The sequence below is a fragment of the Struthio camelus genome, chromosome W (assembly GCF_040807025.1).
Source record: "Struthio camelus isolate bStrCam1 chromosome W, bStrCam1.hap1, whole genome shotgun sequence".
Classification (NCBI taxonomy): domain Eukaryota; kingdom Metazoa; phylum Chordata; class Aves; order Struthioniformes; family Struthionidae; genus Struthio; species Struthio camelus.
Window position 1 is genome coordinate 43,409,854 of NC_090981.1, and position 27,197 is coordinate 43,437,050.

Sequence of the window (27,197 nt, forward strand, 5' to 3'; positions counted from 1 at the left end):
AGCTGTTGATCTCAGTGCTACATTGGTATACATGGCTGTGAATTTCTCTTTACTTCCAAAGCCCTGGTTTGTGCCCAGGTAGGAGGTAATTTAACCTTAGCCTATAATAGAAATATGAAACAAAGGTTTGAATAATTTATTGAGTTAGGTCTTTGGTCTTTGCCACAAGACTCTCTTCAATCACTGTTTTATGAATGGGCCATTCTGAAAATAAGTAAAAGTGGTTTTGTGAATTTATTAACAAAAAATGTAACTGCATATCAGAAATTTAAAACTGGAGGACAAATACTGGCTGCTTTGGCAAGAACAATTTGCTCACGCATATGTAGCATCCCACCTTGTTAGTATTTACTTTAAATAGATCAGTTATATGTATTCCTAGTTATCATCATTATCCGTTCTTTATCAAAAGAAGAGAGAAAGAGCTCCTGCTCATAGCACTACTTTATTGGCATCTTAACACAAATATTTCAGAATAGGACAGTAAGTGGGAACACTGTTCTTAATAGATTAGTTCAGTTCAGGTTTACAAGCATTTTCAGAAAGCAAACACCATTTTGCTGTACCTATTGTATTTTTACATTTATACGACAAAAAACGCTGAACTGCGCACCTCTTTGTAGATATTGCTGGAACCTCTCTGCCATTTTAACTCACTTTACCAGCAGTACGATTTCCCTTGAACTTTATTATCCAGTATTTGTCCACTACAACAGGGAAAAATGAAGGGGAAGAAAGGGAATGGGGGAAGGGAGAAGAGAGGGAAGTACTAGAATAAAACAAATGGGAAATAAATTAAAGAGTGCAGATAACTGACAGTAAAATATATGTTCTTTGGTTAGCAAGCAGAGAAAAAGGAAAGGACTTGCATACATGATAGATACACACTAGCATTCTAAAGCAGAAGACAAGAATGTCAAGAGTGTATTCTTCCCCCACTGCCAGATGGAAGGGCTATTATTATAAATGAAAGGCAGCAGTAGTGGATGCCAGGCACTTTTGTTGTGTGCCAGATTCTGAAGTCCAGATGTAAGCAGGTTACCCCTGGGACAGGACAGGCTTCAGCTCCCGCAGTAGAACAGAACCAATCACGGTTTTCTCAGTGTTTATGATGAGCTGTGCTGTAGAGCTCTCCTTCAGCTCCACTGTGACTAGCATCAGTGACCCACTGTGCACAGTCTTAGCTGCAAACCTGGAGAGGAGGAAAAAAAAAAAAAAGAAAAAAAAAATCACTGAGGATCTTAGGGTCAAAGACTACTAATACTCCTTTCTGCAAAAGTTAAAGGAGCTCAAATATAAGAAAAAGCCTCTAAATCATTAATCCACTTCAGAGGATAAATCATAACACCCTCCTGCCCCCAAATTCTTCAGAAAGAGAATTTGTTCAGCATTATGCAAATATTTTAGTATCAAAGGACAAACAGGTATAATGCAAAATTATTACTTAATTTGAACAATAAAATATATTTAAATCAAAGCATTTAAATTCTGATTCTTCTTCAGTTCCTCTACAATACTCAAAAATTATTTCAGTGCACACTGGCAACTTGAATTCAGTTGTATGGTGAATTCCAAGGATAATCTTCATTATTTGGTACCCAAAAGGAAATGCAGCAAGGCCAAGTGTATTAAAACACTTCCAAAAAGCCAAACTGTTATACCTTCAGAAAAGTGCATCTTCCTGCCATCTCATGAATTAATGCAACTTTGAAATATTCGTACTTATAAATGTCCAACACGATAAAATGAACTGATGGTAACAGCTCAGTCTTCTGAAGGCACCAAGCCATTCTATCTGTGAACTTATGTCCAGAATATTAACCATTTTTTAAATGACTAAATATTTCTAGGTATTTTACGATTAAGTATTAGAAGGACCTGCAAAACAAGCAAAAACCTCCCCAGATAAACAAAAGTTAGGACTAAGGCACCATTACTAAATTCCAAGACATGCAGAATCCACTAATTACATGGAATTAAAAGCAAAACTAGCCTTTTAAGCACTACAATTGACTGAAAAGCCATTTTAGGCACAATGAACTTCTGTCAATCCTGTTAATTCCTTCTGCATGCACAGCCAGGCCCCAGAGACAGGAAGGAAGAGGTTGGCAACAGCCTCGTCTCCCAGGCTCCACAAGGAGCACCCCATGCTTGCTTTTTTTCTTTTTTTCTTTTTTTTTTTGGCTTTGGCGGAGAGGGGGTTACTTGACAACAACAAAGTTGCTGCACATGGGCTTTTGAAAACACTAACAAGTGCAGAGCAGGTCTGCGACCCAGGCTGACCCCACTTTGCAGGGCCAATCTCCGCTCCTCTGCCTGAATGACACGTGTCTGAATCCGAGCCATCTGCCTCAATTTGCGCAACATCTTCAGCCACAATAGGCCCCAGTTAGCCCTGACAACAGCTCACCATACATAAAAATAAAACCGCCGGGCTGACAGCACGCTGTCGGCTATTCAAGAGCAAACCAACTGGTCAGTGTCTCATGTCTGACAATTAGCATGGGCCTCGCCAAGCGCCGGGCCGGGCCCTTCGGGATCTGTTTAATTACCATCAACACAAAGGAGGGAGTTTATCAGGAGATACTCAAAAAACTTCACTCCAGACTTAATTAAAATATTAGCCACTTAAGCAGGAAGCAGGTTCTCTTCAAACGAGAAGTAATTTCTGTCTTTTTTCTTTTTAAACTAAGCATATCAAAATCTCATAACCCATTATACTAATTAAGGAAACATGGGGCACTTCTCTAATGCCACCCATCACAGGTCAATCTATTTCTTTTGTCCAGACCACAGATACATTCAAAGACCTCTCCCTTTAACAGGGGATTCTAAACCAACATTGCTACTATGAAAAATAACTACTTAGCTAGTTACATCAATGATTTTGTCTATTTGCACTGCAACGTAAAAGATCACCGTTTCTCTTGTTGATTTTCACGAGCATAATTATATAAACAATAGTCTTATTAGTCACTTTATTTACTTAACAGTTGTGTCTTGGGACAACAGAGAAGCAGATTATGTCTGAGTATGCTCATAAAAAGGTTGGTCGTTGGCACTCCTGCTGTGTTGCATCGCCTCAAGGTTTGATTATACCCTCTTTTATTAAAAACTGAAAGTGATACAAAGTCAGTTCTCTGATAAAGGTCAGGCAGCCTACACATCAGAGATCAGTTTTGCTCTGATATTTTTATATGTGTATTTACAAAATCAGATAGGGAGATCAAGAATACTTTTCCACACCTCTGAATAAAATACTTGAACTCAATTAAATGTGAATTTGTACGTGTTCTGCAAGACAGAAAAGTCTGATACGCAGATAATTTTACACAAAGTGTTAGAGCGCATAACTAACGTTGGCTGATGGCTTTATTTCAGAAGTCACCAATCTGGAATTACTTTGTGAAAAAAAGAATTGCAACAGAATGAGATGACTTATTTTCACCATTTACAAAAGATGTACAGAAGAACGACGCAATGTGTTTACCACTGATTTTGAGCTCTGGAACCCAAACTTTCTTCCCTAAAATAGGGAAGATAATGTAGTCTCCAAAGAGAGTTATAACACAAACATGTTTATACAGTCGCTGAAACTAAATATAGCTGTTAAAGGATGAAGCAAGTGACTTTGGGTTAGCGACCAGTAAAACCAATTTGCTAATTACTACATGTCTTAAAAACACTACTGTTGAATGTTTTGGGTAACGCCTGATTTTTAGACTAAGCATATGTTACTGTGTTGTATATGCTTATACTTACCATAAGCTGAACTGGATTTTTACAAAATGTCTGTTCTGCTCAACTAAGTATTTAGATCAGAAAGCCATTCAAAATCTTTCAAGAGCAAAAATTAATCACTCTCTTTAAAGCAGGTATTTATTTTTTGTGAGAAGCTGTGGGAAACCTTTTTTTCCAAGAGGTCAGTAACTGTTTTTAATTTTTCTGAAAGTTGATACTTCCTTGAAGGTAATAATTTGAATACTAAAAACATGAACAAATATATTAAAAAAAAAAAAAATCAGACTTCACATTCGGACCCAAATAAGCCTTGGAAACTACTCTGCAGTATGTTAAAATCTAATTTGTAATTGGTTATTTTGCAGGTCCAAAACAGAGGTTTGTCATTTGAACAACTCTTAACATAAGATGTTATTTATTACCACGGTTCTGTTGCCACAAAGGGTACATGAGTGAACATGAACAAAATGGTGAAATGAGAAATGGAAATGAGAATATCATTCAGAAAACAAAACTAAATATTTACTAATAGTTTCAAGGTGTCTGTTTTGGCTATACTGCAGCTATTTTCTAGTTTTCTTTCTGATAACATTACCTGTGAAACTGCTTTCATATATCATTAAAAATATTCAGAAAGGTTTACAGCTGTTTGTTTTCCCCATTTATAAAAAAAAATGGAGATTAAATCAAATATAAAACTGTAAACTGCATTTGCATATTCTGAGTTTTTCCAAGTGATCTTTTTCCTTTAAAAACATTAATTATTCTGTGGGAACGGGACATGGAACAAAAGAGGAAGAGTTCACGCATTTACATAAATATAGTATCTGTCAGTAGGTAAGAAAATATACATCAATTTCTAAATCACCATCAAGAAAGCCCGATATATTTTCAGAAAGTTATCCAGTCTTTCAACAGTTAAAACCAAGTAGATATTCTTGGTCACTTTTCATAAGAATAATATTTGTTAATACTTGTCATATAAATATTTGAGTTATAGCTGTTCAGAATTCCTACCAAAAGGAAAAACTGGAGCGTCAGAGTGTACAATGTGATAACATTTCCCAAACGCTGGCTTTGTAACGGTGACTACCCTACCTACAGGCTAAGGGTTATTTTCCCTTTATTTGTAGACAGATGATAGCTACAACATACAATAGAGGCATTTTTTATTTGGAAAGGTTATACAAATTTGAGGCCAGGAAATAAAGAGTAACAAAACAGTCACTCTAAAAACCTGGTCTTGAAAATTCAACATTTGAAAAAGTAAATTTACAACTGAACGCTCACCACCAGGACACTTGTTTAGAGCAGAGCAGGGTTTGTTACACATAATTCAACAGCACTAAAGCAGGCTCTTTCCTGTCGGGCACTCTTCCTAGTCCCTGATTTTTCTATTTTAAGTTCAATTTTCTTTTCTTTCTTACCAGAAACAAATGGCCACAGAAGGCAAAACTTTTTTTTTCTTTTTTTTCTTAAAAGATCTCGCACATGAAGCCTTCAATTACTGCCTGCTGAAGCAGACAGAATCCTATTAGTAAGAAAGACGATCACAAGATGCAATGCCCTGCCCTAGCTGTAGAAAAATAATTAGTCCAAAGTTGACAACTGTGTAACCCAAGTTATGCAATGAATATATGCTAAGGAAAAAAAACCACTCTGAATTAGTTTCCAATTTGTTAATATAAGAATGAATAACTATGAAGTACATTCCAGGGTATCAGTTGGGCAACAAAAACATTTATAGTTTCAGTACTCTGAATCTTTAACTTACTCTGATAAATTCTATCTACGTACAGGTTTGACTTTATATCTAACAATTTACCTCAAATTTGGCTAAACTACTAATTACTTGTGTCATTTCTCTGCATAAGTTTCAGAATATGAAAAAATATTTGGAATAGCATTACTATATATTACTTCTGATATGGAGATACAGTAAGTTTAATACTAAAACAAAAGCAATAATATACTCAAAAGAGACCTGGTGATTTTTATTTCTCAGGAAAAAAAGTTATTTAGCATTGCTTATTAATGTAAACATTAATCAAATTTTATAATTAAAAATGGTATTCAAATAATTTGACATCATGTTTTCTTTCCTTCCCAGAACATTTCGTGATATTTTAACCTTTTTCTTAAAGCAAGTTGTTCAAGATGCCTAATTCATTACCATAATTAACTATTTTGGGGCTTAATTAAAACTGTTTGAAAATAAATTACACTCAAATCTGTATTCCATTTTTATTATTTTGAATTTTATTGCCAAAATAGATTTTTTTGAGTTTATCCTCGGTTGCCATTGAGGATTTGCACTGCATCTCTAACAAAAATGTGGAAATGCTAAAGAGTCCTCAGAACTTACTGTCCAATACACAGAACTAGTCCACATGTTCAGAAAGATGCTGCATGAACTTTTTTTTTTAAAAAAATTTTCCAAATATTTACTTCTAGTTCACTAAACTTCATCATTTTTACCCATAGCTATTTATACCTCCTTCCCGAAACTTCAACAAGCTAAGAACTTGAATTAAAACATTTGCTCCTCACATGGAAAATAATAATTGCAATACTCGATCTATTTTTTTCTCATCTGTTCTATTCATTTTATTTTTCCTGATCAGGTATTTAATATGCTAACCATTTGAGAATTACATGCATTCACCTTTTAAAACAGGTTATAAATTTTCATTTGAAAAAACTTAATTCCAAGAAAATAGTTCATCTTACAGAAATATATTCAAATGTAAAGCTTGCTCAGAGGTCTTCCAAATCAAATATATTCTTCTGTTTGGTTAGCTTCTTAAATGTTAAATGTTTGCTGTTTAAACAATTGACTCAGAAGGTTCCTGTTTGTTTTTCAAATAAGATGCTCCAAGTATTTTTCAATTTAAAGCATTCGGATACAAAAGCAGTGCTGTCCTCTAGTGGACAGCAAACAAGCTCAGCTAGAATAATCTATTTTGATTAACTTCATATCCCAAATAACTCACTCTTGTATACCTTTAAAAAATTAAATGTGAACTTAATATTAAAGTTATTTTTAAACTCTGTAATCTACATACAAGTTCTTTAAATACAAAAGTATATTTAAAATGTTCAAATGCCTTAAAATGATGCTATAGACAGGCATCTTGATCAAGTATTTTATACCAGTTAACCAAAACCCTTCATATGCTAATAATATGTGAAAATTGTACTAGCACCTACAGTGGCCAGTTGTTAGCAGTGAGAAAAATCTCACTTACTGAAGCATATATATTTATTTATTTATTTATTTATATTTATATGTATATATGTGTGTGTGTGTATGTATATATGCATATATATACATATGCATACATTACAAGCTACTGAATGAGTAAATTCATATTTAAAAAAAATGCAGATTTCTTTTTACCTAGGAATAAAAATGTTTACCTAAGAATAACAGCTAACCAGAAAGACTCTTAGCACCGGTTGACAAAAAAAAGAAGGTGGTTAGTCTCGCTGGGTCATTAACAGCCTCAACATTTTTTTTTTTATCTGCAATTATTTTTATCATAAATAAAGAGAGTTTTAAGAGTTTACATCTTCCAGCTCTGGAAAGGCGAAGGCCAAAAACACCTGTGGACAGGGATACACCATTCCATTCAGAATTCTGTCTCCTACAGGCAAAGACTAACAGAGAAATTGTTTTGCCTAGGGTATTCAGCTTTCTAATTAATTCCTACCAGAGAAATTAGGAAGCAAAAGCAAGGCTGCATGCCTATTACAAATTTATTTACTTAGCTACCCATTGCAGCTCCCTCGAAAAAGATGACTAGGCCCCACAGCTAAGAAACCATGGAAGCAGAGCAGTCCACGTAACTGCTTCAGAGGAGCTACTGCCAGAGATAGAGTTCCCTTCGTTTGAAGCTCTCAGGCCAATTATAGTAAAAACCTTAGAAAAGGTTTCTGTGGGCGGAAGTGTGGAATAGGTCTTTTAGAAAGTATTCCTGGATTTATAGAACCTCTTTGTCAACTAATGAGAACATATATTTGGATTCCAATGGAATAACTATGAATAATTTATACTTCTCATCAGTTTCTACACTGGCTTATCCCCAATAAACAGGTGATATCTCCTCCTTTCTGACATGCTGGAAGTACCTTCAGTTGTTAGTTACGGTAAGCTGATGGGACCCGATCATCAACCTTCTGCCTGAGAATTCTTCTAAATTCAGTATAAATTGCAAAGTGATACGCATAGAGAAATTTTCCAGATGGACCCTTTCAAATGATCTTCAGTACATACATACATGTACAATTACACACCTTTTCTCCCCAAATTAAGTGCTGCTGGAATAAAAAGATGTGGGGAGGAAAACTGATTACTAAGCACACCATTCTCTGATAATCAAAACTGTCTGTAAACAAAACCTTCTTTCCTTTGAGGATCAGTCTGCCAATATACCATAAATAGGACATGACAGGTTGCCAAATGATAAAAAGGGGCGAATGCAACCAGATTGTCAAACTGATGCACAGGGGGCATCAAAAAGCGACTTCAGTTGCAAAAGCAACTGAAGAACAAGTGTTGATCCTTGGATTTCTGTGTGTAGATTGTGTGGTTTCTTTTCTTTTTTAAGGCATTTTATGCAAGTTTCTATAATGGATCTAATCGCTTTTATGTTCTTCAGGATTTCAATGCCAATCTGTTGCAATGTGCTTACTGTCTCCTATTACATGATTCCCACAGTATGTTTTGACTGAGCAAAAACATAATGTCAGCCCCACAGAAGACAGGTGGAAAGTAATTTACATCTTGTGAAACACTTGCTTATCCACAAAATTATACAGGCCATGGGTAGCCCAAACAACAATGCACTGCACAGTGCACGCTCTGAACAAACTGGTGCAACTATATGGTGTAGTCAAGTGTCACTAAAAACATGCGTCCCCGAAGCAGCACAGCCACTGTATGCAGTGCTGTGCTTGAGCTAGTTAGACCTGCCCCAGCAACGAGGAGTGCAGTTTTGCACGTCTTGTTTAAAAGCTAACTTGTTTGCTGCTCACTCAGGTGTTTATTTTCTCATCATGCTAAGAGATAAGAAGCCTCCTTCTACCAATTTAAGCGTTGGTGATCTATAGAAAGAAGAGATGGCTATTGGAATGACCACTTTAAAGGTTGCAAAAGAGAAGGATATTAGACTCACTGTTTCAAAAGGTGAAAAAGCAGTCCTGAAGCAGATTAAGGCTTCGGTTATGAAAACAAAGAAATTGAGGTTTGGTTTTCTCCAAAACTTGAAAATATCCCATGCTGTGTTGTTAAAATTATAAATTTTATCACCTCAAATTAGAGGACTTAAATTAATGCTGTCATGTGTCTCTTAAGAGTGCTGGCCAATGGTTAAGGCCATCCTGATGAACTGTGGAACAGAGATATGTAGATGACACTATGGTGACTGTTTCTTTCTAGACCAACTCTATCCTGTTACTAATTGTGGATTCCTTCTAACATGCAAGGACAGCAATGGACTAGTTCAAAAGACTAGTAAGCTAGCTAAGGCTAAGTAAAGTCTCTTCTTCATATCTGTTCTGTCAGGTTCAGACTTTTATCTCACTCACTGCTTGGGCAGTAAAAACTGTGGAAAAGGTGCTCTAAATCACCCCATTTTGTAGAACTCCAGGCATTGAGGGAACTAACATACTACAGTACAATGCATACTGTTTACGACACGCTTGAGGAGTGAAAGGCAAAGAGACTGCTGGTTCAAGGAGGCCTGATTCGCCATTCCATTACACACTGATATATTCTGATATCAATGCAATCACACAAACATAAACAAAGTGAAAGAGTAAAGAATCAAATACAGCGCACAATCTCAGCTCTGAATAGACTTTTCTGCTGTATGCTATTGCCAACACATTAAAGAGCCTTTTGCAACATTTTGGAGGTAGTAGAAGGAAGTATTTCCTATCTACATTTTCCATGATTTTCTTTCTGTCAATTTACCTTGAGATGCCTTTCCTTTACGCAATAGGATTAATAGGAGACAGTATTTTGACACTTATGAGAGGACCATGATATCCTCATTTACCATGCAACTCTTTCCAACTTTAAGCAAAGTCTACAACTAATCTTTCCATTCTATCACCTCTACTGTCTTCTGCTATATTCAAAGTGGAGCAAATGAAGATTATCTATCCTGGTGGGATATTATGGAGCTGAAAAGGAATAAGGCATGAAGAAGTCTGAGGAACTTTTAGAATGTTCATCTGATAGGAGTAAGCAACACATCTCGACAGTAAAGCTAGCATGAAGAAAGTCTCTGAATAAATAAGGCTGATACCGGTGAACAAAATATTGAAAATCTTGAGTTGAGTACCGTCTTCATCTCATCACATTTTGAAATAGAACAGAAGAGTCTAGAATTTACTTTTGATGTATGAAGCAATGAATGTTATTGTCCAAACGGAGATAGGGAGCTGAAATGATGGTCCATAGAAGAGTCAACTTTGAAGGATTAAATATCCTCAATTATCCTCAATGTATCCTCTTACGTTGAAAAAGGAAAAAATTTTGGTAGACTCCCTGCACTGCCCTCCAGCAACAAACAGCAGACACGCATTCAACCGAAAAGTACTACTTTGTCCCAAAACGTGGTTATTCATACTGATTAAACCCCTGTAGGAATACACATTTTGCTTGAATACTTTGCTTTCAGTCTCTTTGTTTTTAGATATTCAAATGGTGACCATGGATGTGAATCACAAGAAAGAATCTTGGGGCCTTAGCTGATTCTTCCTAAAGTCACATGGGCAACATCTAGTTGCTCCTCAGCCCACTTCCACCCTTCATCTCTTAAAATACTTTTAACAAACAACAGTATTCAGAATACTGAAAGAGCTCTCTATGCTTTAAGAGTTCTGCTTCAATAACTACAATCACTCTTGCAAAACATTTTAAGGATATGCAGCTTTTACTGCATTTTTTACATTTAAGGAGAAATACTTCCTGCTCCAAAAAAATTCTCTCTTAAAATATCTTCCACATTTTTGTATATAGTAGAATTATTTAAAACTGAAATAATATTTCCCCTTGGTAACAAAAGCAAGAGATAGATATACAAAATAATTAAATCCTATGAAGAATATGAGCATGCAGCACATGTAGCTTTACAAGGCCCAGAGATCTAATAGCTTGTGTAAACTCATTTTAGGTGCAGGTAACTACACTTAAGGAAAGTAAAATAGTACAGCAAATTTACTTTGCAAATATATGAATGTAAAGATGCACATTTGTGTTCATTTGTCTACAGAGTTCAAAATTTTTGCATTTATCACTTATTTATCATAAGAATCATTATCATTTATCAGAAAATAGAATCTAAAATAGCTGTATTGTGTGTAGAACAAAATGTCAGATAATAGTTGAATTCACATTTCAAGTAGTTATAAATTCAGTAGCCATATGATAAAGAGAGAAAATAGTGGTAAGAAAGTGTCACTATACTGTGATATGGACTGACACATAGCTGATGTATTTGACAGGTTTACAGTTATTTCATTTTCATTTGTGAGTACATGCTATTCTGTTGATATTTGTTTCAAGTATTTATTTTCAAATCTTCATTATATCTGCCCTAACGTTTTTATTTGGAGCACAAATGCAATCCTAATAGGGTTATCCATTTAAGGACCAGTAATTAGGCCCCACCAATACGACATGTTAAAACATCTTTGTTGTGAACGCAAAAAATGCTTAGACTGAAGAATCTCCCCCCAACTCCCCAGGAAACCCCATCCCACACCCAGGAAACATGGGCCTTTTCATGCTTATTAGATATGCCAGTACTAAACTATACAGTTTCATTTTGAATGAAACTATTTCATTACCAGGCAATATAAATTTCTTGGTTTTAGCAGTCATTAAGTAGTAATACTCAAGTTGGGAATGACCAACTGAGGGGTTAATATAATTCGTGCTGCACAGTGCAGAACAATGTCAGTTTGAAAACAGTATTTCTTTTCCTGTGCAAAGGGGTATGTACTAAGCACTTCCAAGAAACGCACTCAAGTAGTCCTCACTGAATAGAATGACAAAGCACTGACATAAGTTCTTTTATAAATATATATATATATATATATGTATGTATGTATGTATGTATTTTCCCCAAATACCACTTGCAATAAAGCAAACAAGATAAATGGCAATACTATGGAAGAAAAAAAAAAAATCAAAATTTCACTTTTATCATATTTTAGTAGAATTCATAATTGCTTTGTTAAGGTTAAAGCGGTTATTTTATCATCCTGAAATGGTGTACATGTCATATAAATAAAACAAGGCACACTTCCTGCATCCATGAAATTTTGCAAGAGGCTCCATTGTTTTTTACTCTCATGATAGAATTGATTTAATCAAAATACACATACATTATATAATGTATATACATTTATATAAATATAAAAATACATTTGTTTAGTTATTTGTTTTAGAGATTGAGAAGGTCCTCAAATATTCATTTATCTAAATCTAGGATGAACTTTAATGTTCACAACATCAATTAGCTAAAGTTTCCGTTCCTGTTCTTGGTAAAGAGTAGGTGCAACCACAATTACATTGCATCTATGAACTCCAATTACTTTGGTGAAGCAAGTGAAGGGCTATTTTCTAAATGCCCATTACTACTGGGCATTTTTGCTAAGCCATTTACGTTATAAAACTTATTTTTGCACAATGGGTGTTAAAAATACAAACTATTCCACAACTACTATGGCAGACTGAATACACTTAACTTTGAACCAAAAAAAAACTTGGACAAACACCTGAGATGCTCCAGAGCTTTCTGAATACTTCAGGCCTACCAGAGAACATGCCTTCAACCAGTGTCCGCAAAGGAGTGCACAAAACAGCAAGTACCTCTTCAATTTAAATACAGTTGGTCATAGATTCTCTTTGGTGAAAAACCTCCTTTTTCAGAAGGGCAAGAGAAACCAAGATCAAATTAGAAACTTGACTACAATCATACAACCTGTGGCTGAACTAGGAACCGAGCTTTTATTTTAGATAGCCTTTTTGAGACTGTCACAAAAACAATCCATCCCTATGCACTAAGTCTCATGTGATGGGTAGAACAAGGATGGAAACTACCTGCATACTGCAGACACTTTAGTCTGTTCTTGATTGACACTCTCACCTAGTGTTTGAATTGATGTTGAGAACGCAGGCTGTACAGATCCCACAGGGATGCAACAAATGAGGACTCTTTCACGGAGGAGCAGGTGTCAATAGTGACAATCATTTCAGTGCAATCGCACAAGCTGTATCATGTTTTTACGATGAAACAGAATTTTATCATTGACCGTATCAAATGCATAGGAAAATCCAGCTGGGTTAATGTTAATGCAATGCAATACAAATGCCCAGCAATGCAAAAAAGGCCAAATCCAAAGGAAGAGAAATACCAGGTTATTAGTCCTGTGTAACCTACGTGATTCTTACCGTTCCAAACAGCCATCTCAGTCAGCAAAATTTCTAAGACAAACATAGAAGAGGTACTTTAAACTTATCCAAATAGCAGAATTTTAGGGGCTCACTCATCCTCTGGAATAGTTGTAATAGATGATAGAGGAGAGGTATTTCTCTACTGATTCTATGACCACATCTACAGCTTGCAATAATGTCTTGCTGTTGTTATCAGTGTCTACTCAGTCTTTCACTCATGGCATTTTTTCTGTTTGTTCCTGTCAAAATCGAGAAGTCATACACATTCATGGGACTAGATATTTTGAGTGAATCACATTAAAAGCTGTCATTAACCAACAGTCATATTGATTCAACTGACATTCTATACCACAGCCTTTGGGTGAAATGGATTGTTCTACAAGAAACACCTGGGATTAAATAGGGCCAATGACTTTCATGGCTGACCACAATTATTTTTTCCCTTGCACATAAATAGAAAGGAGAAGGAAGTGTTTAACTCGTTTAACTTAAAAAGCATTTAAAAAAAATCTTCATCCAACTAAAAAAAAAAAAAAAATCAGATGCTAGGTTTAACTGGCTGGATATCACAGGGCAAAAATTTATGTGGAAAAAAACAAGCTTCCTCTCACAGATGATAAACCAGAGTAAGTCTGCTCGCTCACTTTTGGAAACAGAAGTCTCCAAAAAAAACAAAAACAAAAACAAAAACAAAAACCCCCCACCAACACATGGAAGCTCCTGAAAGTATTATGCTTTGAGAAGGCTATCTTTTTCCATTTGAAACAAAACTAGAAAAGAACAACTCTCCTTAACAGTGTACAGTAAGGTCTAAGATATCTGATGGACTAAATATTTTAAATAAAGAGCAGACTAGTACTTAGGCTCAAGTTAATACCTAGTTAGGAGTCTATGTTACGGTGTAAACTGGGCACCTTATCTGTTAAAGCAGTGGATAATAAAATTGCTCCTAATATTATAGAATGTGGCTGAATTTTGAACTAACTGAAATTAATATTAAAGGATGCTCTTGCTGAAAATGACATGTAATCTTACCTGTGTATGTTATCTTGACCAGAAGGGACTACCCCCAGGTTTGCTGCCTTCACTACTCTCTCAATTATTACAAGACTAGTAGAGTTCTGTGGAGCAACAGCTATTGTAGCAGATGTCTCATTCATTCCTGTCAGCATCCCTGAAATAATAAGTATTTCATTAGGAATACTTTTAAGATTTGTTTGCTCATTAAGCAGGAAACAAAAATAAAAGACTTCTAAACCCAAAAAACGTTTACATTGAAAGTTAAATCATTCCTCGAGAAAACAATTTTATAAGAAATTACATAATTACATTTAACATATTATTTGCCTTATTATAAACAAATAAATCAGAATAAATAACTGAACAGTGATATGTGTGATACTAATGCAACTGTGAAACCAAGACGGTTCTTTTTCGCAAAATGCATAATCTGAAAGAAGAATGTAAACATAGAAATGAAATATTAAGTAAGATTGATCTGGAAAAGTCCAGCTTAAATAAGACCAAATACAAAGACACCTTCTAATCTTTCAATCATACAACCACAGTAATTAATTATAATTTTGTATCCAATTGCTAAAAATAATCTTCAAATTTAGATAGTAGTCATCAGTTCAATTTAATTCATGAAGATAAAGTCATCACATTAGAAACTGAGAAATTCAGTTGGAATCCATCTCTTTAAAATGTCATGATAAACTATTTGATTAAAATAATTTGAACATCACTACAAAATGGAACAGAAGTGTCAAGACTATATCCAAACATATGACTGACAAAAAAAAGTTAAGAAAGAAATGTCGTTCAAGGGCACTGTAACAAAGAAAACACTTTTCTTTCCTATCAACATCCGTTGTTTAGGAGAGTGATTTGCAGGACGTTCCTGTTGACTGAAAACCAAGCAACAGTAACTACAATTTAACATTGTGTGCGTACTTTCACATTAGGTTCATAATCTAAAAACACAGATAAACAATGGAACCTAGTACTTTAGGCAGAAATATCAAGCAACTGAAATCCACAATAATATTAACAAATGAAACCAATGCAAAACTCTCAAAAGGCTAGTATTTTAGGGGTGTATATACATTTCTCATCCGTAGCGAACAGCGCTAAGATGCTTAATACAGCAATTAAAAAAACTAAATCGAACATTTAAATGCACTAGAACCTGCATTAGCTGCTGTCACAAAAGAGAAACATCGAAGTAAAAATAGAACAGCTCATGAGTAAATAATGGGATATTTTTGAACATGATCTACTCTTGAAGAGAACAAAAATAAATATACAACTTCCATAAAAATCAGCTTTATCTTGGGAATAGTACATTCTGTTTCAAATTGTTTAACTTCACTATTAGGCAAAAGCTTTAAAAACTACATATGCAGACCAAAACTGCTTTTAAGCAGAGCACGGGGACTGACATAACACTGCTGAGAGATGTGTGTACTCATTTAGGATTTAAACCTTCTCCATTAAGCTCTATTGAAGAGCAAATGCTGAATAAATGAATGCAACTATGTTTATGTTAAAAGCCTGTTTCCCCGCAGCATGTAATTAAAGGAAATGTTGTACAAAGCCAGTACTTTTGTCAAGCTCCTGTAAATGGAAAGATGGATAGCACTCAGAGAAGTGAATGCATTGCTTCATATTTAACCTTAACACTCTTGTCATTAATGGTTTGTCTAACTTGTTCTATAAAAGACAAGGTACTGCTCCATTGAAGTAAAATTAAAAAAATCAACTAAACCATGCTTTTCAGAACAGAAGATTCATTATCGTCGACTAATGTATTGGCATAAAGCAAAGTAACATCCTATCAAGTAAGGCACACATTCAATCTGCCTTTCCACCCCCCTTTATTTTTAACTCATGCTGTTTTATTGTTATAGGCAATTTGTACCACTCAGCATGACAGTGTAAACTGAATCAAGATTAATTTACATGCAAAAGAACACTTAGGAGAGCAGCATGGTAAGCAAATGTATTGTCTCGATTGCTGAGGTGGAAAAGAACCTGGAAAGAAAAAAGGGTACTCTAATTAAGGGGCATCAAATATGATTGCTTATGGTAGTCAAGGGCCAGAAAATAGTAAATGTCTGACCATTTAAAGAATTAGCATCTTGCTTGTTAGCAAGACAAGTTGGATGCATAAATCTTAATAAAATTAAGTAAACAAATTGTTTATGTAACCCTTTTTTTTTTTTTTTTGAAATTAACAGAATTCAGGTATACTATTTTTTAAAAATTTGACAAAATTATTTTAAAACATGTCTGTAGGACAAAACCCACAAAACATTATACCTAAAGTAGTTTTAACTGGCTATTAACAAAAAACCTTCATAAAAATTCTGATTAATCTCCGGTCATAAGAATCACATGCCACCTTTAATACTACATAAAACACTGAAATATAAGAAAACTCTAGTCAGAGCACAGAGCAGCAATTAATCTGGGTTAATTAGCTAATACAATGAAACAACTGTTCACAGTTTGAATAATAAAAGGAAATGAAATTGGAAAAAATTATACTGGTAGATAACAAGGTATGTTAGCTACCAGATTAAACAGAACTCACTCACGCTCCAAAGCAAGTCAAGCAGAGTTTTGCCACTGATTTTTAAAAACAGCAGGACAAGTAAAAATGTGGATACAAATACCCCAGTGGTACACTTCTCACTCATACAGAATTCCGACTAAAGGATCTGGACTTTTCCCAAGGATGTGATGTAAAATAAGGGACAGAATCCTGAGGCCTGAAGATCAGCAAAAATAATAATTTGGAAAGAGTAGATTAAAATGGTATCACCAAACTACCTTTCTAGTTAAGTAACTACAACATCGACATTAACTCAGCTGCTGCTCTCAGGAATTGCCTCACCAGAGGATTCCCCCATTCGGCACTGAAGGTAAGGGAACATGGGGTAGCAAGGCTAAAGGTATCACGCGTAGCAGGTGGATACATACAGCTTTGCAGGTTCCAGCGCTACCACTAGATACCCTTCGCAGCCATGAATATTCAGTAACCTGTCCGTTCCCCTCTCCTTATGCCATCAGGAAGGAAATGCAAATATACAAATGTACCAGACAATGCAAAGCAGCGTGGTGTAATTGAGTAAAGATGTGAAGCAATGACTTGTCTTCTACATGTCAGTATAACACTGGGTATTTCCTCTTTAGCAGTCTTATTAGATTACACGTGCAATTTAGATGTAAAAATCCTTAAAACCCATACATATTCTCATTCTCCCCAATATAATCTTGCATTTCTAATATTCTGCTCCCTCCTTCACTATTTCTGCCTATTTGTTTTGATAGCAAATAAAACAAAGTATCTCCAGATACATGACTTGAAACATCTTATGTTCAAAAACAAAAAAAGGGGGGAGAGAGGAAAAAAAAGAAAAAGAAAGCCATGACAAACGGAAAAACAAGTTACATAAATCAGATTCATTTAGAGAATACAGACAAACCAAAGTTAAACACAGAACAGAACAATATACACTAACTTCTAAATTGCCCTGTATTTGATTATTATAATCTGAAATTTTCACTCCAAGATAACACAGTAATTGTCCCCAAATACTAGCTGCTCCTAAATCTCTGTAATAAATGCTTATGCCAAATTTAGAACTGAGACCCCTATTACCAAGAATATTCTGAAACAGCTGATATCTATAATAAAAAAATGCAACAGAAAAGGTTTTTAAACCTGTGGTAAATTTGCCAGCATCAAGTCCTGCATCAAAGAATGAATTCAGGAAGACAGAGAGAGCAATACAGAAATGCCAAGAGACCTTCATGGATTTACAAATACTTCATATAAACAAATTTTCAAATAGCTTTATTCAGAGTAGCCTTTCTGCTCTATTAAACACAGCAAACAGCTGCCAGATTTATTCAGACAAATAATCAACAACCATAGAAGTAAAATGGCAGAAGAAAAAGGAATTTTGGCAACAACTCCACAGAGGACCACAGCTATTCTCCAAGTACACTTCTTCTATGTGCTCATGGTTCTGTATGGCCAGTCAGGAGGAAAAAAACCCTCAGTCACAGCAAAACATACAAAAACTCCATCAAAATACCATGAAGCAAGCAAATATAAAAACATGGGGAGAAGAAGCACAATACCCTTCTTTCCTTTCACTGTAACCTCAGCTACAATTTTTAGAAGGGAACAGTTTAAAATGAATGTGCTACAGCCTCATTCAATCACTCACCTTGGTTTGCTGAGCAGGTATAAAGCAGAGAGGCAGGCTTTAGCCAGCAAAGGGTAAGAACAGCAAATAAGTATCAATTGGTTAAGAACACAAAGCACAATCCTAACTTTTCACCGCCGCGATAAACTTTAACAGAAAATGATCTAAATAATGTTTAAACTACTTTCTTAATCATTTAAAAAATACAAAAGCAAGAAATGTTCAAAAGCAATAATTAATAATATGTAGTACTATAATATGTAGCATTACTCATTGACGTTCTCAACTGCTTGATGAATACACTGAGTTTCTGAGCCTTACACAGCAATGAGACAGAATCCCATGGGCATAGTCTCATCTCAGTGTGAAGAGATTTACACATATAAATCTCCATACATTGAGAAAGATGAGTAAACACTATTGCATTTGAATGCATCCAAAATGTAATCATTTATATTTTAAAACATCCAAGAATAACATTCAAATTAAGGATAGCAAGGTGGATTGTTCCACTTAATTCATGGGTAAAGCTAACTACAGTTTTCTCTGGTTATTCTGCATAAAATATTCAAGTTACTAAATGCTCTTATGGGGGTTTGTGTTTGGACTAGAATCAAACTTACCTTCTTTAAAGACACAACATTAGAAGAATGTCTGCTGAGATATAGGCAAGATGTCACCTTTCTAAAGCTTATTCTAGTAAACACATTCTTTTTATATATAGAAATGTTTTAAAGGAGAAAGGTTACAATAAATTAATTAAGTAGTTGAAAAAGTACACTAGCAGTATTTAAGAGTAGTCTTGAAATAAAGGCTAGTAAAAACCATTCTATCAATGTAGGTTTGGTTTATTTCTTGGAGCTGGGGTTCCAGTTTTCTGCCCTACTGCTAATACGAAGCACGTAGATGCTTCATGGCAGGAAGCCAAAACTCTAAGCTAAGAGATTGTTTAAGGATATGAGGCAGGCTTTGTGTTTTTAAAGGCACACTAAAAAACGGTCAAATACCACTGCATGTCTTTTTTAAGGTATTTTTAAATCGAATCATCAGTACCAGACAATATTAAGACAGAACACCACCAACAGCTACACTAGAAGCACTTTCTGTACACTTGGAAGTTGAAAACAGCACCACCCTCTTCTCATCCAAATACATTTATTGAAGCTGATGAAATAGTATTTCTCACCTTGCTCCTTCTTAAAGTCCTTCTCTGACATAGTGACAGGTAAAAGCAGTTCTCCAACAGGGGGCTGAATATTTACATTGAAATGATCATCCTTTGTGCTGGGAAAAGAGAAGTTGCAGAGAATCGACCACGTGCTTTGAAATACATTATATATGATATATAACAATATTACATATCAGCTCCAGATTTACTATGAAATCCGGAAACAGTGTTAAACCTACCTGCCTCATTTCTACCTTGTAAATCCAAAAGTCTGCTAATTTTTTACATCAGTGTCAATGTTCCATGCTTCTTCTCCAGCACAGATATAGTACCAATACAGTATGCATGCGCTTGTATTTCTGAAAATGTTACTTTTACTCACATTAATGTTTATTTGTAATCTAAAAAGCATCAAACTCAAACTAAATGCATGCAAAAGATAAATATGGATTTTACAATTCTTTTAGAAGAACTGTTATCCACAAAGTCAGTCATCAGCAACAGATACCCCAGAAACAGGACTAAATCTAGCAAACTATTGTCTGAAAAACAAAATTAAAACAATAAATTTGGGAATCAAGAAAATAACGTTTGATCACTTCAGTTTTTGCAGACTTCAATTTCTGACTTATTTAAGCCCACAGACACACACACCCCATACTAGTTGATTTAAAAGCATGCTGGAAAAACTTAGATTTTGAGGCAGCTTTCATAACGGTTAAAAAAAAAAACAAACACTATCAATAGTAGAATACTACTATCACATACTATAGATTCCTCCTTAAGAAATAAATCCCATACAATCAACTTGCTTTTCCTAGCCATTCCACTCACTAAGCTTCTGATTATCTAGTCTTGCAGTTCTCCAGGTCTACAGAAACTCCAGATACCTTGCATTCTGCTGTGTTTGACTGACTAACTACAGTTTACAGAATTCAGCTAACAATTCAGGACCACTATGTCCAATCAGAATCTTTTTACAGCTGTGAGGCATGAGAAATTTTTAGAAAAGAACACCTTTTATTTTGCTGATGTACCAAATAATCAATACATATTGATTGCTGATATGCCTCAGATATCCTACTTAAATATAATGATAAAATCATTAGAATGCGAAATAAATTTGATTAACATCCATGATATTTAAATTAAGTTCAAACATTTGTTACTGATTTTTTTTTAAATCAAATTTATAATTCTGCAATAAAACTGAATGATGGAAGAAACAGCATTAGATGATTAATACAGAAAATATATTTGTAGTCTTCCTAATGATACAAGATAAACCGTATGAAAACAGGAAAGAAAGCATTTTATTGTCCTATTACTCACAATTTTAATACTTACTACAGTTACTTAATTTCACAAGCGAATGTTTAAGAAAACATATTTTCTTGCTTTCTAACTTCTGACGTGCCATAACTGTGCTTACAGATGCCAAATACAGACATTTCAGATACAATTCAGGAGAAATGCTACCTTTGTTGACAATTTTCATTTCATAAACATACAGTGAAATAATGCCTTGAAATGTAGCTAGTATTCACATCACAAAGAATCATTTAAGGAGTGCTACTTTTTAAAATTAGCTTAGCTTATAAATTTTCGCATTTTTTCCCCCCATACTACTTTTAATATCATCCATCTCTAAAGTCAGTTACATGCTTACAGGGGCAGGGATTGGTTGATTGTCTGGCAGAACTAAGCGCACTGTAAAATAAGAGTCCTACTTATCTTTAAATCTTTTAAAATATTATCTCATCTTTTAAAATATTAATTTTTTGCAAAACCAATCAAGAATTCCAACAGCTTAAGAGCAGAAGGAACGCTCTTTAATTAGCCATCTCACAACTTTTTGCTGTTTATATATACTGTTTGGAGTATACCAAACTTAAAACTTTTGACGATATCTTCATACCAATGTTAGCCAAGATGGTTATGAAATAATTCAGGACAAAACTGATTAACAGTTTTGTGTGCAATGATTTCTGTCCTACATTGACTGGATGTGCCATGTATACATAAACCTGACTTAAAACATCAATGGTTACAGTGTTTTGAAATGCATATAACAACCTTTTATAATAAGAAGGAATAAAAGCATCAGAATACCATGGGTTTTAAATGGTTCTAACTGTGCTCGAGAGGACCCCTTGCCATCACTGCCATAATCAGCGTTCCATCCCTGCTCCCCGAGTGATTAAAAAGCTAATAGATACTCCTTGAAAAGCTATGACCTTTTCATAGGCTACAGGTAAAAGTTCTGAACACTGGTCATTCTCTAAAAAAAAAAAAAAATAATAATCTAGCTCTCGATTTTGTTACAGCCAACATCTGGTTTACCTTACATTACCTTTTCTAATTTCAGTGTACTTGCGTAAGTCTGTTTTGCAGGCAGAGAAAATTATGCTCCCTTTTGTAATTCTCTATCACAGATTGCGTTTACTGATCTGCACCTATGTTATTAGGTCCTTTTATCAGAGAATCTTTAATGTCTAATTTAACAAAGAGCAATTTTACAGTTCTATAGATTCATAGAATAATTTAGGTTGGAAGGGATCTCTGGAAATCATCTGGTCCAACCACCTGCTCAACGCAGGGCCAGCTTAGGCCACGTTGCTCAGGGTCTTGTCTATTTAAGCTCTGAGCATGTCCAAGTACGGAGATTTCATCAAATACTTAACTGATATGTTTAACAATGAATTGAGACCTGGCAGTACAACACTATATAATTCCCCTAAATGCCTAAAGTAAATTTCGGTCTATTTAACTTCTTTATTTAAACAGTATTTATATACAAAAACCTGTAGAAATGGTTTGAAGCTTGAAATTTAGTGTTAAGATTCTGGCAGACATTTAGTTCAAACTGCACTGACACATTTCTCAAGTGCTATTATCCAACTTTCTTGGAAGATCAAATTGAATAACCTTATCGGAAAAAAAATATTTCTCAATTATTATTTAATATTTAATATTTCTCAATATTATTTAGATTACAAAAATTCAGTTAAAAAAAAAAAGACTGCATTTTCTGGTATTAGCTAGTATAATTCATTAGTTACATCCTTAGGGGAACATGTTTGCTCAATGAGGAGCGTACAGAATGAAGCTCTAAAAGAAGCAAACACATACGGATGTTTGAGAACGATACCTTGCCCCCAGCTCACAAAATCTCTTTTGTATGGAATTATGGACTTAAGAGTAATGAAGTCTAACTTTATTTGTCCTTACTGCCACCTTAATGACTTAGTGCCTTTTTAGAAGACTTGCACCATTTTTTTTCAAAGAACCATATAAATGTATCTTTTGATGTTACCAATTAAGATGAAAAAATGAGAGATGATAATGCTCTCACAGAAACGAAAGGAAACTAAACATCTCTGTCATAAATGACACTGCAAGACTAACATTCAGTCCTTCAGAAGGAGCATAGATTTAACTCTCTTTCATATGGCTACAGTGGCAGGTTACTCTAGCACTTGCCATTTCAAACTTGGGTCCATTTTCCTTATTCCCTCCCTTTAAAAGAAAGGGTTGGTTCCAAAAGTTTCCTGGAAAAGAAGTTGTCTTTGCTATAACGACAGACTTGAGGACAAAGATGACATCATCATCTTTAAAACTAATATAAGTATCAGCACTATGATCATCTGTAAATGAGCACCTATTAAGCTCCACAATGGCAGTCTTTACTTTTCAAAGCCACATAAAGAGGACACTCTCTCTCTCCCTCTTTTTTTTTTTCTTTTTAAATAAAAGGCTGGGGAATATTCTTCCTGCTATTAACGTGACCTTCTTCTGTTCTATTCCTGGTAGCTTCTTGACCCAGAACACATCTACCAAAAAAAAGCTCACTATTTTTGTCTTGTATTCAGAAATCTCCACAGATGAATGAAAAGATGAATGGAAGACAAAAAGCAACACTCTAAGATCCTGCAAAAGAAATATGGGAAATCAAGAAGTATGGAGAGACTTTACTCATACAGTCTTGCCGAAGAAAGGAACAGATGGCATTCCACTTTTACAAGACTTTTTCTATTACTTTTACAAGAAAAAAGGCCAAGGAAATAGAAGGAACAAGAGTAGTTGCACATGTCCAGCCTCGTTTCCAGGTCAGTTATCTATCTAGATATATTTGTTTTTTGGAACTGGGCCAACTGACTGCTTTAGAGTAATGACGTAAAAAGAAGACTACCACATTGCTTGTCTTATTGTCCAACATCTGTAAACAACTTAGTGACAAAGCACAAGGGAAGGAAACAGTAAGAAACAAGTGAAAATGCAAGTGACAGTGAAGTGAAGACAGTCTTGCCTCTCCTAAAGCTAACATTAGCTTTTAATATATTCCGTAACACACTCCACTACATAATTTTCATCAGATGCTTTTATGCAAGCATTAACACCTGAATGCATCTTTGCCCGCAAAACAAATCCTGACTGCTGCCCAACTGATCCTCCTCATTTTTTCCTGTTCACAGGTAGAAGTTCTGCTTCTGAAGAATTCTACATCAACACAGAATGAGATAAGAGAGAGAAATCTCTCTCTGCCTTGGGAGAAAAAAAATCAGAGCAAAAGCTTTTACCATAAGGTAGAACCTGCAGACAGCAGATCTAACAACCTTTTTGAATATCATCTAGTGAATTTACTTCCTTTAGAAATTGCTGTATTCTTCCTGTTACACCAGCCTCTTTTGGAGCAGTCAGCAAAGTTCTCTGTATAAAGTCCAGGGCAGATGAGGTGAACAGACACCTCCTTTCTCTTCTATCAGCCTAACAGTAGTAGATGAGCATGTACAGGGTCCCAGCTGTTCTGATAACAACATTAGGAGAAATGCCACTATAATGTAAGTAGCCCCATGCCTGTACAAATCTGTATCATATGTCACTATTCTTCCATGATCTCATTATTTTGAGCAAGAATGGGAGGCATAAAAGCTGTTCCTTCCATTCCTTTTCACTTTCTTTCTTGGAGCTCTGATTATACTCTTCAGTTAAATCTTGAGAAAATTAGGCTTGAGGAAGAGATACATGGCATGGACACATTCTCTACCCCCATGCTTAGCAAGAGAGCTGAACAATATCCAACATAATTTTTAAAAGACTGGGGAGGAGAAAATAGGTTCTCTAATTTTATTTTATCTTCAAAGTTGTGGCTCTTTTATAGCTTTAGGAAGAGCTAAGAGAATTGGGAAGAAGGGGAAAGAAAGGAAAGGGAAGGGAAGAGGTGGGAATGTTTCCTTCCCTTTCTCCAGCTCTTAAGTTGTAAATAGGACTCCTTCCAAGGACCCAGGGGCAAACTCTGATACAACCGAGCTCCAAAACCTTTAGTCACTCATCTGAGGAAATTGCTAAGCTGTGAGAAAGATGTGAGAATATCTGAAAAGTAGAGACATGCAAGATAATAAAGAAAACAAGACACGGCAGAAGGACTGTTAAGACAAGGATTGCTAGTAGCTCAAGGATTCAAAGGAAAACACATCAAACATGGAAACATGTAATATCTCCCGGGGGAAAAAAAATCCAGAGTCTGCAGAGTACGGAAAATCTGCAACATCAGTGATCCATCCCAGAGAGCAGAGGTGGCCAGCCTTTCCTCTCCTGATGCCTACCTGCTTAGCAAAGACTCAGATGTTTTATTGGGGTGGTGAACATGGTAATGCTCAGCTAAGATTCAACAAGCTATCAGACTACCTGGGCATGTGAGTCAGGCAACAACAAACGGCTTTATACTTTTAAGTTGTGTATAGCCTGCTTGCAGAGTCTGAACAAAGTGACCCAAAAAGGAACAGTAACAATCTACAAACATCTTTTAAAAGACTAAAATTCTCCATTTATTCCTCTTTAACTTTCCACTAAAAAAAAAAAAAACATATACAGAGAGGCACTACTGCACAGAAAATCTGGACCAGTGAAGAAATAGTGTCCCTTTGCAAGTAGAGAGCATAAGAAAGATGGCAATGAAGAGATTTTCTCCCTATGAGTACACAGGTTGAGCATCATAATAAGCGTTCTAAATAAACATATTAGGAACAGTTTTCAAGCTAAGGTGTTTCTCCTCTTTTTAATTAGATGTGTGATCTTGGTAAACCTTGCTTAATAAAAAAGTGTTTACTAGGGAGGCCTTTCAAAGCTCAATGTTTCAACCCTCTCTCTATATTACAATTACTCTTTCAGTGTCCTTGATTCACACAAGAACTTCAGAAAGAGATCTAAATATTTTATTACTCGTGTTTGTTTCTTTCTTGACATAGTTTGTTTTTATTGAACCACTACTGCAACAGCACATCCCCAAGCAGAAAGGTAGTGTTTGCTATGCAAAACACACAGTCCGTGATTGGCATCTAAGACCAATTGATCTACCCATTACCACTACCTCCCTACCCCCACAAGCATTACTACAAAGCTATTGATTTAAACACTGCCGATCGGTTTCCATTTTCTGATTTTGGGCAGGCCAATTAAGAAAGTGAGTAATTGTGATTACACTGCTTCAGGATCAATTACATGTGATGCAAGACAAAGTGCTCCTTTTAGAACAACACACAAAAAAGATTATGATCAGGAACACTTTACTGCTGAACCTGCTTCTAACAAAAATGCAAACTGAGATAGTATATCTTCATGAAAGACATTATCAGGAAATACTGAATACTGACACCCTTGTGTGCACAATGTATTTTAGGTACATTTTGACAAACTTCTAGAATTTATTCTTCCTCTTGGACAAAAGCTTTTTAAAGAAGTATGACAAGTTAAAAAGGCTTCAGTTGAGTGCACTGTGACACAGCCCGAGAAACATCACAACGCATAATTTTCTTCCGTGATGTTGATATCAGTAGGATTTTGAACGATATATATTTTATCAGTAAAATAGTAAATTTAATTCAAAGAACATTTTACCTATTTTTACACCACCTTCTAAGAGCTAGTCTCAAAAAGACAAGACCCTATCAATTAGCAAAGGAACAAAGTAAGCAATTCCTATTCTTAATTTAATTTTAAAACTTAGCTTGAGCTTTGTCATTGGACTCACATTGTCCAAATCATTAAAATGAATACACCACTGAGGTCTGAGGCAAATCTATTTACAGTGATGTTACTCATAGTCTGGCTGGTGTTCAGGAATATTGATCTGTCTTGTTTGTCTAATAGGAAAATAATAAACAATTACTAGGCAATGTTGGAGAAAGTAATCAGTTTTTATATATCACTAATACAGCAGACCTCCCAAAACATAAAGGTGATGATCTGCATAAAATCAATGTGTTATGCTACATTGCTTATCCTCATCACTGCTGAGATTCTTAGCGATAAATGGTTTAAGTTTGGAACCAAATCATTGGTATACTGAAAAGAGGTACTTAAAAGAAAATATCTGCTCTGCCTAGAAGAGAGCATCCCTGCTTGATAAACTGAGCACATTTTATTTAAAATAAAAATAAAATATATTTAGAGAAACAAAGATGCCTCCATATTTTGAAGTAATTATGAAATTGCATTGCCTAGAATGGAATTCCCTCTCCCAACAAAACTTGCATCGGGCTACCATATGGGGCAGAAAAACAAGCTAAGTTTCCAAACTGTCCAAAACTGCTTC

At 35.1% G+C, this 27,197-nt stretch overlaps 1 protein-coding gene across 2 annotated transcripts in view; it reads right to left on the bottom strand.

The window, feature by feature from the left end:
* Positions 1–426: 426 nt before the first annotated feature.
* Positions 427–27,197, bottom strand: part of LOC104152952 (adaptor related protein complex 3 subunit beta 1) — a 158,619-nt gene continuing 131,848 nt past the window's right edge. For both annotated transcript variants that reach the window (XM_068926133.1, XM_068926132.1), the window contains 3 exons: positions 19,622–19,719; positions 14,249–14,387; positions 427–1,192 (listed from right to left, as the gene is read on the bottom strand). In XM_068926133.1, coding sequence (XP_068782234.1) covers positions 1,039–1,192; positions 14,249–14,387; positions 19,622–19,719 — 391 coding nt within the window. In that variant the 3' untranslated portion in view covers positions 427–1,038. The remainder of the gene's footprint in view (positions 1,193–14,248; positions 14,388–19,621; positions 19,720–27,197) is intronic.